This window comes from Falco naumanni, chromosome 4 (genome assembly GCF_017639655.2).
Source record: "Falco naumanni isolate bFalNau1 chromosome 4, bFalNau1.pat, whole genome shotgun sequence".
In the NCBI taxonomy this organism is placed as follows: Eukaryota; Metazoa; Chordata; class Aves; order Falconiformes; family Falconidae; genus Falco; species Falco naumanni.
In genome coordinates this window covers 85663479-85679746 of record NC_054057.1, presented here as the reverse complement: position 1 = coordinate 85679746, position 16268 = coordinate 85663479, and the positions used below count along the sequence as shown (strand labels likewise).

At 47.4% G+C, this 16268-nt stretch overlaps 1 protein-coding gene across 1 annotated transcript in view; it reads left to right on the top strand.

Moving 5' to 3' along the window:
* The window catches only part of CACNA1H (calcium voltage-gated channel subunit alpha1 H), a 254734-nt gene that overhangs the window by 167433 nt on the left and 71033 nt on the right, over positions 1-16268 (top strand). The window contains exon 10 of the mRNA XM_040592883.1: positions 2811-3223. Coding sequence (XP_040448817.1) covers positions 2811-3223 — 413 coding nt within the window. The remainder of the gene's footprint in view (positions 1-2810; positions 3224-16268) is intronic.

Here is a 16268-nt window from a genome sequence, read left to right as displayed (position 1 = left end):
TTTCTGTATGCTTGGGAGCTTAGCAGGAGGGCAGAAGGGGGCAAGGTTAGTTGCAACGTTCTTCTGTTGTTAAGCAAGGGCTTTATATGAATCACTGGTTCGTTTTTAACTATGCAAGTTAATGAAAGTTATTATGAGAATGTGTATTTACCTTGAGATAAAAGCCCAGGCTTGCAAAAATCTGGAACTGGGAAAGCAAGGATGAGCCGAAGAGCTGTTGCTTGGAAGGCAGTGCTTAAATCATAGGTTTGGTTCTTCATGCTTGCAAGGGGATCTGCTGTGGGGGTCCTCTTCAGGAGAAGAAAGCCCCAGTTGTGGATCTCAGTCCCAGCTGTGACATCCCAGGGCTGCTCTGATGACTTAGAAGATTTTCACATAGCCTGTGGTGGTTCTTTGAAAGGCAGAGGTTAGATGGAGTTTTTATTAATAATGCAGTTATAGTATCCTCTTTTTACAGAGGCGTTTCAGCCCAGAGGATGCCAAAAATCTCCTGAAATTGTTTTGTCTCTTTCAGAAGCGTGGTCATATCTAGGGGAAGGGGTGGATGCCACAGATTTTGGCTGGTGAAGCAGCGGTTTATCTGGCACCCTGAGGAGCACAGGGTCTGGGAAGGGAAGCAAGTCAGCTGGGTCCATCTGGAGACCCTGTCACACAATGTGTCAGTCCCCAGCTCTTCCCCTCTGTGGCTCTGGCTCTTTCCACTTCCACTCCTCCTTCTCACTCCTGCCGCAGCCCCTCCTGCCACACCAACAGGGCCAAATTGGATTCACTTCTGCACTGCAACCACCTTCATACAGCAGGGATGATGGATGTGTCTTCCAGGCTTCAAGAGGCTCTTTAAGTGACAGTGTAGCTCTGCCAGGCACAGCTCCCAGCTCATGTTTCTCCATCCCAGCCTAAATTTGGCAAAGGAGCCATGTTAAATCCCTACCCTGTGTTTGGTGGGGAAGGTGAGGTGGGCTCACAAGCTCTCCCAACCCTCCTGGCCTCAGCCTCCTTGGGTAAAGAGCTGTTTCACTTAATTCTCTCTCTACTCTTACAAGTCAACAAGCAGAGCCTGTTCACTGCAAGACTTGTGCAAGGAGAGTACACAAGTGATAATTGAGAGCATTAAGGAGGCATTAGCAGCCAGGGCACTCACAGTCCCAGCTGGAAACAAGGTTGGTGTCTGCTGGGAAAGATGCAATTGTGGGAGAGAGTATTCTCTTCCCTTCTTTTGTTGTGGAATTGAACAGCATAAAGTACAGCCTGTTCCTCCCTGTTCTCGTGCCCTGTAATGCTGTGAGGTTATTTTAGCAGGCAGCCAAGGAGACTCTGGTATTTTGAAGACATCTGTGGCGCCAGTGTTTTTCATATAATTTTTAACACTTTGATAGCATTAAAAGATGCCTGGCAAGCCCACTACCTCTGCTATCTGTGCTACCGTGGCTGTGCTGTAGTCTTTCCTTGTTAGATGAGTCCTGATCGGAAAGGCTGTACTAATGTGCAGTGCTGCACTGGTGCTGCTTGCAGGTCCAGTAAAGGGGCAAATATATCTGATCCTCCTGATGTCTTTGACGTATTGATCGGGAGCAGGACAGTCCTCTCCTGCAAGGCTGTTTTGAAGGCCAGTGATATCTGAGTGACATTCAAACAAGGAAGAGGTATTTTGACTCTTGTCACAACTCAGTTTTCAAGCTAACAGGGTGCTTTTATTTTGTTTGGTGCTGCCTTCTCTTTAAAGACATATTCAGCCAGGAGTGGCTGAAATCAGCAGCATTACTGCTGGGTGAGCTCCAAGCTCCTGGGCCCAGAGCCAGGAGCATCCACTGCCTTTTGCTTGGTCTCCCCAAACCTGATCCAAGTGTCCCCATCCAACCTCCAGACAGGGCCCATGTTGCAGGGGAGAACTGTCCCCTCACCTTACTTCCCTGAATCTCAAGGAAAGCTTTTGCTGATGCTTGAATGGCATTTTGTAGGAAGGATTCCATGCTCGCAGTCTTGCATTCGCGTTGGGGATTTTTTTTCTGCCATTGATATCCGGTCCCTAAATATGAAGAAACTATGGATTTGTTTCCTAAATATGAGGGAATAAAATTTGATTCCTGTTCCACCCGAATCATCCGTGATACACGTTGTCCGTACTCTTTTCTGTACCCTGCCTCTGTGAGGGCAGTCGGCATTTCTCCTCACACCACAAAACATGTGGCAATGTGTTTGATTTTAAAACACCCTGAACACTCAGTCCTGTGCCTCAAGCAAAGAATCCACCTGAGCTTTATTAAAGGCTGAAGGTGGGATGAAGGAGACTGAAGGGACTACGTGACTCTCCAAGCTGTGATCTGTGGTCTGTAGCCACCTTTGGTCCATTTCTTCCTCTCCTTCCTCATTATTAGCTAAATGGAAGCGCTATCTAAATTGGGTGTAACAGCTTGATAGCCCTCAGATTACTGCTAATGATGTTAGCCTGGTCACATATAATCAAAAATAATTGAAAGTGAGAGATGTGCTAGTCAGTCTTCCCCCAGCAGCAGTGCAGAAAATGGCTGCCATGCTGTATGGAGAGAGGCCCCTCTGCCATGCATCTGTGGAGGGGCTAGAGGGTGGGCATCAGGGCTTGGGGAGAAGGGAACAGAGGGGGAAATGATGCAAAGCAAGAGCTGCTTGGTAAGGCAGATGGCTAGAAAGCTTTTTAGGGTATTACATTTACTTGAGCATGCGGCAGAAGCTGCTCTGCCCCGGACAGGCCTAGGGCTGGCCGAGTGGGGGCACAGGGCCGTCCGCCATGCTGAGGGTGTGAGGTGGCTCATGGTGTCTGTCTCCCCTTGCAGGTCTGCGGCGGACACCCAGCCGGCTGTCAGGGCTGAGCGCCGCCTGCCCGCTGCCCAGCCCACCAGGCGGCACGCTGACCTGCGAGCTGCAGGACTGTCCCTTCTGTGCCAGCCTCCTGGAGGACCCCGAGTTTGCCTTCAGCGAGTCCGACAGCTGTGACTCCGACAGCAATGGCGTCTACGAGTTCACCCAGGACCTGCGGCACGGTGACCACAGAGATCAGCTCCAGCAGCAGCGGGGCAGGAGGAGGAGGAAGAAGAAAAAACCCAAGGAGAGGAACAAGGTCACCCGCCTGTGGAAGGCTTTCGGCAGCAAGCTGAAGAGGATCGTGGAGAGCAAGTACTTCAACCGGGGGATTATGATAGCCATTCTCATCAACACACTGAGCATGGGCATCGAGTACCACGAGCAGGTGGGTGTGGGACTGGCCTGCAGAGCCCTGAGGCTCTGTGGGTTCAGGTGCTGCTGGCGTGGTGGCTTGGGGGTGACTCTGGTGAAGCCGTGCCAGAGGAGCAGCGAGAGGTTTTCATGTAGATTGGAAATACCAAATGGGGCTGAGGCCCCATAAACATGTAATCCTGTAGATGCGCGATGAGCGGGAGCATCTTTCTGTGCGAGAAAAGCCTGGAAGGTGGCTGGCAGCGCTGCTGAGGTGTGGAGAGTTTAAATGTGTTAGGACATGGCAGCTCAGAGCCTGACTGCTTGTTTGCTTTGAATTATTCATATATGTGTGAATTATTCTGGTGGAAATATCCCTTTGGTCTGATGGTGGTGGTGCATAGTGTACCTTGTAATGCAAATAACCCACGCAAAAGTTTATTCTTTGATCCTGGGCCTTTATTTAAAGACTTAAACTGTCAGACAATGCTAAAAGCAGCAAAGAAAAAAAAAGTTAAGTTTCTCCTTGAAGGCTCCAAAATCTTTAATTTGGTCTCATAGGGTCCAAGTAGGTCTTTCTTTTAAGTGTTTGGAGGGAGGAAATGGAAATTGTGCTGTTCCCAGTATTAGTCTGAACATGGTGATGGCAGAAAGCAGTGCTGGCAGCTGAGGACAGCTTGTCCTTGTTGTTGGCTGATGGGAGCTTGAGGGGCTGTGCAACAGGAGAAGGAGGTGAGTCATCTGAGTATCTCCTGTTGGTCACTAGGGAAAGTTAAGCCTTTCTGGGCTTTTCTTTCTCAGAAAAACTGCTTGCTTTCAACTGTTTTCTCAAGACTCTGGAATTTCTCATGACACCTCTGTATCAGATGGGGAAAATGCATCCCAGTGAGGCCAGGAGATCCTCATACTGATGATCTGTGAGATGGATAGTGAAAGGCTCATTCAGTGCTCTCCCAAAATCTCCCCTGCAGGATCAGGACCAGATCAAGGTTATTTATAAAGCTATTCCTCCTCTCTGCCTCAGTCTGTCCGCTCAGGAGTGAGCAGGAAAGGCAGACAGAGTAGCATAGTGTACCCAAAAGCAGGTCAAGAGGCTCTGCATTTTCTTCTCCACTATTTCCTAGGATTAAGTTCTGCTTGGAACCCCAGAAATAAATACTTTGGAGTGCTGCTACTTTATTTTCTCTCTACTTGTGTACTTTAAATCCTATCTAAAGCAAGTACGCAGCTAAAACACATGAACCTCAGCCATTCAACAATAAATTAGTTCACATTTACAGTAGAGAGTGTCCAAACCCAACAAAGAAATAGCTGTTGCTGTCAGCTTTCTGTCTGGTTAGTTGTTCCACAAGTTTTAGAATTAGGAAATACACCTTGTCAGTAGGCTTTGAATAGACCATTCATTCCTTGCAGCGGCTGCGTTTCTGCATGGATACCCTTTTGTCAGGCAGATACAGCTTTGTCAGTCCTTGGATATTGCCATTGATGGGTGCTGGGGGAAAACCTTAGGCATGCTGCAGTGAGAAAGCCCAGGGATCATATGGAGTCTGTCCACAATTGCTCATATAAAAGTAAATTGTGATAATTACATCCTTGCTACTAACAAAGGAGAACTGTAGCCATCAGGTTTATATTGGATTTTACCTTGTAAAAGATTTGCTTTAAACCATCTCAAAGCCAATGGCAATAAAGATTCCAAAGCTTTTGGCTACAGAGCATCAGATTCCCGCCAGCTTTGCTCACAGGCACTGCCCAGCATGGGCCTGTAAAAAGGGAGGAATTTTGAAGTGAGACCTGTAAAAGTTCCTCCACGTGCCTGACTGCAAAGTGTTTCTGGTATGCAGCGGGGATAATGAGCCATGGAGCTGTCAGAGCCCAGCTTCGAACAAGCCCTCTTCTATCAATGGAGTGACCTCCATGGCATTGCTAGAGGCTGAGGCACTCTCTGAAAGCGATAGAAAACGGCTCTAGGCTCCCAGACTGTTTGGCCTGAAAGTGTGGGTCTTCTGTGAGCAATGCAGGGTGATTTCAGATCTCAGAACCCTCCTTGTGTAAGAATTGGCTGCAAGACTCAGGGTGGGGGGCTGGCTTTGTGTGGAGATAAGGGGGAGATGCCTGAGCAAAGCTGTCATGAACCCACAGCGTGGTGTTGGGACAGAGGGGGAGGTGAGAATGGCTCATTTTGGATATGCCTGCCAGGAAAAACAGTTTAATCACAGCTTTCGGGTTACTGAGTGGTAGATGCTGCCCGGTCACTCCACACCTCTGCTCAGAGCAGGTATTACAAGGTGAGAAGGTGTGAGCCTTCCCCAGGCTGTTAAACAGGTGTGGGTGTTGCCATCATCTTCTCTTCCATCCTCCCAAGAGTAAACCTGGAGGCCATTCCCCAAGTCATAAGGATTTAGGAGCTGCCTACAAAGATAGCTACTCTATGACTCTCCTCTGCTTTCCTTGCTCTTACTGAGCAGTTCAGTGTTACCCAGAGAGGAGGGTTCAGGGGCTCCCACTGGGACAGCCTCCTGTGCTCTGTGCCTGCTGACAGCAGCATGAGCAGGGGACTCCTGGGCCTTGACACCCTGCAAAACATCACCTGCCATGGAGACATTTGCTCTGGGTGGAACAGCTTAAGGGGGTTCCCTGGTCTGAAGTCTTGCCGCTTGTTTTCAGCCATTGAACTGGCTGCAATCAGTGCGGCAGCCACAGGGAAGCACTCCTTGAACTTCACTGTCTGTAAGGAAATGCCCAATCTCTTCTATAAAAAATTCTTAGTGGCTCCTTGCTTTTCTTTTCCAGCTTCTCAGACTTCAGAGTCTTCAGCGGCTTTGCAAATAGATGAGCACACCATATAAATTTTTATTTCGGAGTGCTATTCAAAGCTGAGGCATAAATGCTCACTGTGTGTGGGAGGGTTGGAGGGTACTGAACAACATATGGCATGGAAGACAGAGCAGTACTAGCCCTTGGTGTGTTAGCATGCCTTCCATCCCGGGACACAGCAGCACTCTGCAGAGAGGTCTCACGGAGCCCTCTTGAGGCAATCGAGCATTATTGTCTGTATCTTCTGGATGAGGACATCGAGGTTGCAAGGTCAGGCGGGAGGCAAAACCCAACGGGCTTTACTGCTGGCCCTTAGCGTAGCCGCAGGACAAGGGGCACATGTGCTGTGGCAGCACTTGGGTAGCACCTTTTGACACGGCAGGAAGGTGATCTGTGTCTGTACTGCTGCCGTCCTGGGCGCTGCCTCCAGGTGAGTGAGTCCTGTCCATATCCAAATCCTCTCACGGCTTCAATAGATGTTTTTATGGGAATGTGAAGCTCGCAGCAGTCTGCTCACACAGTTACTCTGGCTGCTTTTGGCTAACAGACATAGCCGGCACCACCCCATTTAATGCATGTAGCCCACCTGGTACCCTTTTAGGCAAGGCTCCTGCCCTGTGGCTAAGGGCATAACTGCTGTAGCAGCTAGCTGACTCATGGGAAAGATGAGGAGATGCTGGAACTGATTCACATAGAGCTGTCCTTTATCAGTCCTGCTCTTCTCAGAGGCAGATTGAAGACCTCATAGCAGCACAGCCGGTTTGCGGCAGGAGATCTGGGTAGCAGGAGGCAGCTGATGATGGGAAGCGAGTTTCTTTGGGACTTCAGTCATTAGCGGCAATCGGATCCTCCTGCACAGCGCATCCGTGGGGTTAACAGCCAGCTCTGTCTCCAACTGCCACGTTGTACATGGCTGGTAATTAGGAGGTTACAGGATGCTGTTAGTTAGCAGCAGCACAACTCGTATTTCAAAGGTTAATTGGCTGGTTTGGAGTTCCTTTCCCGCCCTCCCCCCTCCTCTCATGCTTTATTTATTTATTTGTCTATCTCCAGCACAAATAAGCACTCCCACAGATGAGGAAAGCCAAGTACAAAGAAGAAGGCAATCCTTGCATTAATCTTCCAGGCAATTTCAATACATTGGATGATTTTGTTATGCATTCATTGCAGCTGACAATTCTCCAGAGTCTCTGAGAACATGCCATGGCACTGCAGCAACCAAGCAGGAACAGTGCACTCTGAAAGCGTGACTCTGCCATGCCTTTGGGGCAGTGGGGAGACATGCCTGGCCCAGGCAGGAGCTGTGTTTGCAGGTGCCTCTGTGCCACTGAAAGCAAATACTGTTTTTTCCTCAGTGTCAGCTCCTGAGTGTGCTTCACTGGCTGGTCTGAAGAAATAATTACTACTTTTTCAGTCTGCCTTGCTTCGCAGCTCCCCAGCTGTCCAGTAGAAGGACAGAGTCCTGTTCATTTGTCTGAAAGAGATGCTGGTGTTATCTCTGCAGAAGGGTGAGCTCTGGATTCATCCATGAGGACCTCTGATTTAAGTTGTGAGGAGAGACTCCCACTTGGCTTCCCAGAGGAACTTGCAGAAGTAGCTGTTGATACTTGTAATGATCCACATAAAAAGGCTCAATTTACATCAAATGGCACTACAAATGCTATTTTATATTCACTTTTCGGAAGAGAAGTACAAATTAGTATTTGTTCCAAGCTGTTGCTGTTCAAAGAGCTTTTAATTGCTTTTCTGATCCCTCATCCATGACATATTTTGTTCAGAGCAGCTGGCTGGAGTAGGTTGGAGTTAACCTTGGTGGGCACCCAGGGGTCCATTGCTTATCAGTGAAAGAGAAGTATTGGGTTTGAGTAGCACATTTTATTATTCTGGAGTAAAAGCAATTCTGTGTGATTTAAGGCCGCAACTAGCTTCTCCAGTGATGTTCTCTTTTAGCATTTGTCAATTTTGGCTTGAAAAATTGGTTTGGTGTGGAAAGCTCAGCACTTACTCAGAAAGCAGGGGAGAATCTTTCAGCAGTGTTTGAAGCAAATTGCTTAAATTCCTTTTGAGTTGTGAGTCAATAAAATATTATCCTGATCTGAGATTCTCACTTTCAGCTAGCAAAACTTGTTCACTCTTCCAACTTTTTGCATGAGCCAATGTTAAGAACTCACACGCTGGCTGGACCTGAAGCAAACAGATTCCCTCAACCCAGGATGTATAAATTCAGCCCAATGCCTCTGTGCTTATTGCATGAATGATGTGAGACTCGTTCTGCCCTTAGTACTCCTTTGTTTTATGTGTTTGGGCTTTGTCAGCTGCATACCAAACTGTACTTTCCCTGCTCCCCCTCTGAGGTCCCAGCAGCAAACAGACGGCTTTCCCCAAGTGTTGGTTTGGTAGGGAAGCTGCGTCTGTTGAGAACATATACTAGGTCTCGGGAGCAGAGTGACAGAAATTTGGCTCATTCAACAGACAACTTGTGTTAACCTGAATTCTGTCTCCACCTCTTGGGAAGGTGAAAATGGCTTTGTCTGGCGACCTTGGGGAAGTGAGGGGTGTTTTTGCCATCCTATTTTGTGCCCCAAGATTATACCACCTTTTTAGTGCTCTCTAGGCCACCTTTATCCAGGCCCCCTTTTCTGCAGACAGGCACTCTCTCGGGACATTAACACACCTGGTAACAGTTTTGGGATCCCCTGTGCACAGTTCAGGCTGCAAGGCTTCTGATCAGAGCCAGCAGCAGCTCATACGTAGAGCATTTACACCTGGCAAGATGTCATTCCCGTGATAGAGGGAATCGAGGATGAGAGTCAAGATAGTATGAACTGATGGCAAATATCCACAGCTGATAGCCCTGTGTCCCAGCTCAGGGCTAGATCACTTGTCTGCTGGACCTTACTTTGCAGCTGTCATGGCAAAGTGTGTAAAATCCTTCCAGGGGGAGCCTACTGTGAGTCGTGTTCATGGAGCCTTCTCTCTCTCTTACTCTCTCCTGTAATTTAACGAACTCCTCCACTGTTCTGTTTTCCTTCTGTTGGATTGTATGTTCTCGGTATATTTTTTTTACTATATAAGGGAAAGCATACTAGAGATCCTTCCATTCCTCTGCCTCCTACCAGACAGGAACAGCACCTCTCCAGTGCAGAAACTGAGTGTAATAATTCATTTGAGTGCTGACATACTGAGCAGTCAGGGGAGTTCGGACAACAACAGAGCTAGGCATGGCAAGGGGAGTTTGCAGTCTGATCTGGTTCCTGAGATGTGCTCATTAGCCTAGGGAATAATATTAGGATATTCCCTGTGGAGCCGTAGGCACGTTTTACCACCACCAATGGTTCAATTCCTTTCCCTCATTTATGCCATTAGTTGTTCTCTATGGTGAGGGATTGGCCATATAAATCACATCTGCTCTCTGCCAAGATGAGACTTCTTAAGCAGGTGATAGCAACATGCTTCCCAGCATAAGCTGTTGCATGGAAACTGGAGATCTGCAGAACGCCAGTAACAGATGCACACAATGTAGCCACAGCGTGCAGGACCCACCAGGTTCATTTCTTCCATCCAGGTCATGCAGTGAGTCAGCTGAAACAGTCACGGTGCCCTGCGAGGCTTCTGAGACTGAATCCATGAAAGCCCCATGCTTCGTAAACTTACATGATGGCAACGGGTGGTTATATATAGAACGTAGACAGATTGTTTGCATTTCAACTGGCAGGTAAAATAAACCAAGTGTAATATAGCCCCAAGAATGAAAGCAGAGTGCACTTGCCAGCTGCATTTCATTGCAAAAATGTGCGTAAATCACAGCCATGGGCAGCCAGCTTCAAACGTTATGCTGACAATCGGTCTAATGTGCTCCAAGGCAGGGAGGCTTGACACAGCTGGGCAGCGGGGTGTTCACTGTCTGCAACAGGAAACTGCGATGAGCAGGGGCCTGTAATGAAGAAGGTGGCTTTCGCAAACAGAGAATGTGGAGTTGCATTGAGTCTATGCCTTCCTGCTGGCTCTCAGCTGAATGGTTTTCATATGGGAGTGGGTTTGGTGAGAGGGAGGTTGGCTTTGATCAGGTAAGCAGCCCTTAGGGTGAGCACACTCCGTGCTCCAAAGCAGGGGTACCTGGTAGCCCATTGCCTGAGTGATAACATACAAATTCAGGGAAGAGCTCGGGCATCTGGTTAGTGGTAGCTGTGATCAGTGGCTCCAGAGACATGATGGTGCCTGCAGGCAACATGCAGGGCCCCAGCCAGGTCCTTCCGAGCAGCCCATGTGCCTTTGGTACTGCGCATGGCAGCAGCTTGCCATCCTTCCAGCTGCCTCCATGAAAGGCAGTTGGGCTGCAGGGGATGAGAGCAGGGTTAGCAGAGGAGGAAATGCAAAAGGCTGAGACAGCCAAACCTACTGATGTGGGGCGGGAGAATGCTTAGGCATCATTGGCAAGGCTTGGAGAGGAACGTGCTCTGAAGTGGCGGGAAGCAAGAAATGTCTTGGATTGTCTCAGGAGCTCTGAGGAGGATTCAACCACTGGTCTACCAGGAATACCACCTCCCATGTCAGCTGAGGCTGTCTCTTTGGTTTTTTACATTTCCCCAGTCTGTCTCCATCCATCTTTTGTCTTCTAGGATTTTTTGTTCCACAAGACGGGGATTGCATTTTGTTCTGTGTACATTACCCTGCCAGGTGGGGCTCCCAGGCAGGGCCTGCTAGATGTTATTACAAGTAATAATAACAGTGGGAATGGGAACAGAGCACTGTGCCTCTCCCGGCACCAGTATTTATGCGTGGAGGTTGCAGGTAGACTCTGTGAAATTGAGTTTACAGCCCAAATTCAAACCAAATGCAACAGGAGTCTAACACAAGGGGATATGCAGATAAGAGGATGGGGAGGGTGGTACATGATGGTGCTGTGCCATGGACTAATGGTGCCTATAGCTTGGTGGTTCTCAACTGTTAGGAGGCAAAGGAAATAGTCATGCTTAACTTAATACTTCTGTGTATTTCTCTCACACACACACCACACCACACACACACCCCCCGTGAGTGATTGCTTTCTCTTTAGACCTGGAAAATACAGAAAGGCTTAAAAATAGATTTAACTGAGAAAACGGTAGGAAGGTGTAGCAAAGACAGTCATGCCACACCTGAGAGCAAAGTGGGGTTAGTATCTGGCACTACATGTGAAATGACAGCAACTTAGTCTGAAAGCTCTGCGTGGAGATTCAGTGGTATTGCTCAGGTGGCCTGTACACCAGCCTTCTCTGGGTACCTTGGAGCTGAGAGGCAGAGCCAGCTGTCCCCATCAGCAGGCAGAGGATTAAAGATGCTCAGGGCAGAAATCTAGCTCCTTACACCAGAGGAGAAGAACCACTGCAAGGAAAGAAACAGATATGTTTACTGCTGCTGTCAACCCAAGTCATGAATTTTCCTCAGGTTTTAGCCAGGGTTCTCCATCTGGGACAGTGAGATTTTCCAGAATTATGAATGAAGCTTTAAATGTCTCCTTGAAACCTCCTTCTGGATCTTTTGTTACAAGATCAGGATGCTTTTTTATAAATGGTTTTGAGAGGTGGGGGAGAAAGCTTGCATCTGAAAGGAGTGAGACTCTTACTCAAAAATGAAGGAGATTTGGCATGCCTGCATACATTCTTCTAAAGCTCTATTTTTGTTTTCTCTGTCTGGTTTACAGCCTTAAAGACAGCCTGACTCCCAATTTGGGAAAAACACTTTGTGCACAGGCCTTGTAGCATCAGTGGTAAAGCTTGCTGGAGCAGGGAGTCTGCCACCAAGGAGGATGGGGCAGGAAGACTGCTTGCCTTCTTTCCCCCAATGAAGGTATTTCTTGGTAGCTTGCTCTCCTGCCTAAAGTCTCTACAAATGAATACCTCCTCTCTGCCTGTCCTGTCCTTGTTCCACACACAGACAAATCCCAAACTTTTTCCTATAGTGCCCCTGAAGAAAGCAGCAGAAAGAGAAGTGTTTTATTTGTTTTGTATACTCCAAAGGGAATTGACTTTGCTGCAGACAGATCCTGTGGTTCTCTGACTCTTGGCATGACTATACATGGACTAGTCTATGCTTTAAAGTTAGTTTGGATTGAGGTGGTTTATGAAGCCAGAGTGTGCTGGCTGCTTCTAGGAGCTCTACCTGGAGTTTAGAGATGGGACCGGGGGAACAAAGCCATGGCTTTTTGTTCCCCAGGGAGTGCCTTGCTCTCAGAGCTATCCGAAGTCTAAGCAGAAACTTTACAGCTCCAACTTGCCCCAAATCTGATCAATAAGAGGAAATAAACCACAAGGTGCTGCTCGATATGGGAGAGAATCAGAGTTTTCCTTTTGTTAGTGAAGAGTTCAGAGGCAAAACGTCAACCCTGTCAGCATTGTTCATCCCTGGTCACTGCTGCCTGGGAGTGCAAACAGTTTAAAGTCATTTGTGTAAATTAGTTTCAGCTCTAGAGTGTGAAAGCAGCGTGGGTTGCTGGGCAATTGTCTCCTTGCAAATGGCCTGTGTTATGGGGGCCATATTGCAGAAGATCTCTCGCTTGTGCTAAGGTCTGTTGAAGCTGCCAAAATAAAGAGATCAGCATCTTGAATGTCTTTAAAGCAGAATTACTAATATGGTACGTTGGAGTGCTGGCAGGTATCAGCTGATATGTGTGCCAAAGTACAAGGGACTGAACTGTAGAGTGTGGAAGCGCAGGGAGATTAAATGCCAGAAATCCCAGTTTATGCTGAGGACTATTGGGAGCTGCAAATGCCTCTGGAATCCCCTAGAGCCAGAGGTGAGTGAGGGGATGGCTCTCCACTTCTCTGAGGACAACACAGCCCACCAAAACACTTCTCAAAGATCGCCAAAAAAGCATTCCCATTCCTCTATTTGTTCCTTGCTCTTCTTTCCCTAGCTGTGTCCTTTCTTCAGGGTGCCACTGAGATCTCCTAAGGTTCAGACTGGAACTATGTTATTTACATCCCTTCCTTCTCATGCCAGAGTATCAGCGTATGCAGATAACTCCCAAAGTAGCAGGTATCACTCCTTTGCTGTAGTGTGGGGAGTTTGATAGCTGAGGACATGCCTCTGCTCCTTACTTTCTCATGCACAGATTCTCCCTGTTCGTGAGACTAAGTTTAACCTGTGACAGGTAGGCTGAGACCAGCAGACAGACCCTGCACCTAACAGTGGAGGGGATGTTTCCTACCTGAACTTGCAGCAGTCCTTTTGTATTTCAGAAATGATTTAATGATATGGGTTTCCTCCCACTCCTTTCTTTCCCCTTGCTAGTCGGCGTGTAATAGCAGAGGGTTTCATACATATTTGATTTTTTTAACTATAGCATGAAATCTGAATGCTGTTTTTATGGCTGCAGCTGTCACTCCTCTGAAAACATGCAGTGAAATGAAGGTTAACAAGTTTGGGCTCTTGGGAAAGCATGTAAAACAGCACTGCAGAAGACTTTTGTGAGTGAAGAACAGATATTTTCTGAGGTTCTCCAGTCCAGGGTTATTTATCATCATCTGAAGCAAATACTTTTCTAATTGTATATCCTTGTTTGAAATTCTCAAAACCCCAAATCAAATTCTTTTCCCTTGTACAATATACACAGAAAGTACAGGATACAGAGCCTGAGGGGATGGTTTAATAGTTTAAGAATCAGGCTGGCACTAGCCAGACTTGATGCAGCCATATGTTCAAATCCCAGGGGTGACCGCTCACCAGGAGGCAGACAATGCTCCATACCATTTATTGCATGTTCACTTAAAAGCAGATGTCCTGATTACCATGGCTGAAGGAAGAGATACTCTGCCTCCCTTACCCAGAGCAAGAGCAGACTGTGCCGTTTGGTCCCTCTTGCCACATTTGTGCTGTTTCTGTGAGCTTTCTTACTCCTGCGTGTGGATGGTTTGAAGGCCTGGTTGGTTGATTTTCATGGAGATTTGCTTAAACAAGACAAAACAGCTTCTGACCTGTGTTTAAATAGAACTTCAACCTGAAAAGTATCAAATGTACTTGGGAATAGTGTACTTGGTATAGAAGGTCTTGTTAGAGCCTTAGGGCTCATGGCTGTGTCTCTCCAGGGGTCACTGCACTCAGGTTTGAGCTCTGTGTGGCTTAAGGTAGTTGTGTCAACACAAGGTGTGACATTTCAGCCATGCCTATGGGCCTTCCTGTGTCTGACTCAGTGCCTGGGAAAAGCGGAGCGGAGCCAAGCTGGGACCTAGCATGGGTGTTGAGGGAGGTGGGCACCCGGGGCAGGCCAGAGCTCTGATCCAGCAGGACCATCCTGATGGGATGCGATGTGAAAGTTCTGTCTTAATGATGCAAACGGTGAAGCCATCAAGATTGATGGGGCTGGGGTGTGGGAGAGTTCAGACATATTTCTAGTAATGGCATCCTTCCTGTTGTGTGTTGGTTTTGTTTCTAAGATTCTAAAATAGACTATGTAGGAAGTTGCAAGATTTGGACTCCTCTGCCCAGTTTTGCAGATTAAGGAGATAGAGCTGCTCTGAGAGGCAGCCAAACGCAGCTCCAGTGCTCTTCTGAGAAACCTCTTAATGCATGAGGATCACTTCTGCCTTGCAAATGCTCACGTCCCTCCCTCTCCCTATCACGTTCACACCATAAGGAAATCGGGCAGGCTGTTGTCTCCTGTCTTAATGCCCCATTGCCTGCAGTTAATTAAACTCTGCATGATACTCAATGCAGCTGTCAGTTTGGTTAACGCCTGTCAGCCAAAGCAGTAACTTACCCCTGTTATCTGTGGCTCTGAGTAAGCACTCGTGTTCTGGGCCTCTAATTCACTCCTCACACTCCTCTCACCCAGCATTTGCTGCTCACCCAAGCTTTTGCTATGCCAAATTTGGCACCCAGAAGGTGCCATTCCATTTTTTTAGCATTTCCATAGAAACCACTCTGGAGTTGCAGAGTGTAGGGTTTGTGCAAATTTAAAAAGAACCTAATGTAATGGTTCGTTTCGATCAGGTTTTGGACTGCCAGTCATTTGAAAGGAGTGCGTATCTCAACAATAAATTTGGGAAGAAAAGCAGTGGAAGTTCTCAGAGGCAGAGATGAAACAATTTTCTGCTATATAAGCCCAGGATAAAGCTTTAATGATAGCACAAAGTTTATCTGAAGATTGTTTGGAGGAAGACATGCATTTTTACTCTTCCACAGAAATCTAGGTAAATTCCTTGCCTAGGAGGATACCTGTTTATGTGCAAAGCAGCTTTGTAATGTGCAAGCTCATTTCTTCTCCTTGTTAACATAACTGTCTCTCAGTTTGACCTCTCTTAAAAGATTTAAATGCATATAGATTAATGTACTTTTGATGTCTGGGCTAATGAAATCCTGTGCTGCCTCTGCTTAATTTTCTAGTTGATAGATTGAGGGTCAGCACTGCTTGGGAGTAGCCAGGATTGAACCTAGGGTTGGTTTGCACCTGACTGATAGAAAAGTTAATTCTGGGTTCAGTAGCAGAGAGACAGGCATGAACAGAGGATGCTTCTCTGTAGTAATTCATGCTTTTCCGTCTCTAGCACAACCACCTAAGGCAACTTTTAGACAGCGATGAACTCGGAAATAAAAAACCCCATCATTAGACAGCAAAGGAGGGAACTCCTTGCTGTGCTCAGAAGTCCAGAGGTCAAAGTGGTTTAGCAGCACCAGTCCAGGTCCATGGTCACCAAGGCAATAGCTCATTGCCATGGAAACACTCGCGACCTTCTCAAGCAAAAGTATTTGAGCAAGTCCTGATATTTAGTAAATAATTGCTTGAGATCCACAGTGTATCCCACCCCTTGGCACGTTTGGGAACTAAGAAATACAATAATTTGACAGCTTTCCCTGTAATCTGTCCATTTTGGGAACCCATGAGGAGGATTTCCATCAGGGTAGAAACATTTGCGAGCTCAGTTGCTTTCTCAGGGGCTCACTGGTTGCACGTGGTTGTTTTAGTTTTAGTAGTTTATTAAAGCCACTACGCTGGAGATTGCATCTAAATTCTCTTTCACTCCCACTTGCTACAAATAAAACCTTGTGTTGCCTGTTTTGTATGAGCACTGACATAGCTGTTTGAAGGCTATGGACCAGTTTGGCTTATTCTTGGGGTTGCCTCTTCAGCAGGGGGTGGTTGGCCCGGCTCCCAGGGCAGTGAGCTGGATCAAAGCCCTGGTGCGGCTGGCACAGCGGTGAGCTCTGGTTAGTGCTGAGCATTGGAGCAACTCTTCCTGCGTGCCTCTTCCTCGTGGCTCTTGCTGCAAGAGCAGCATCACCTC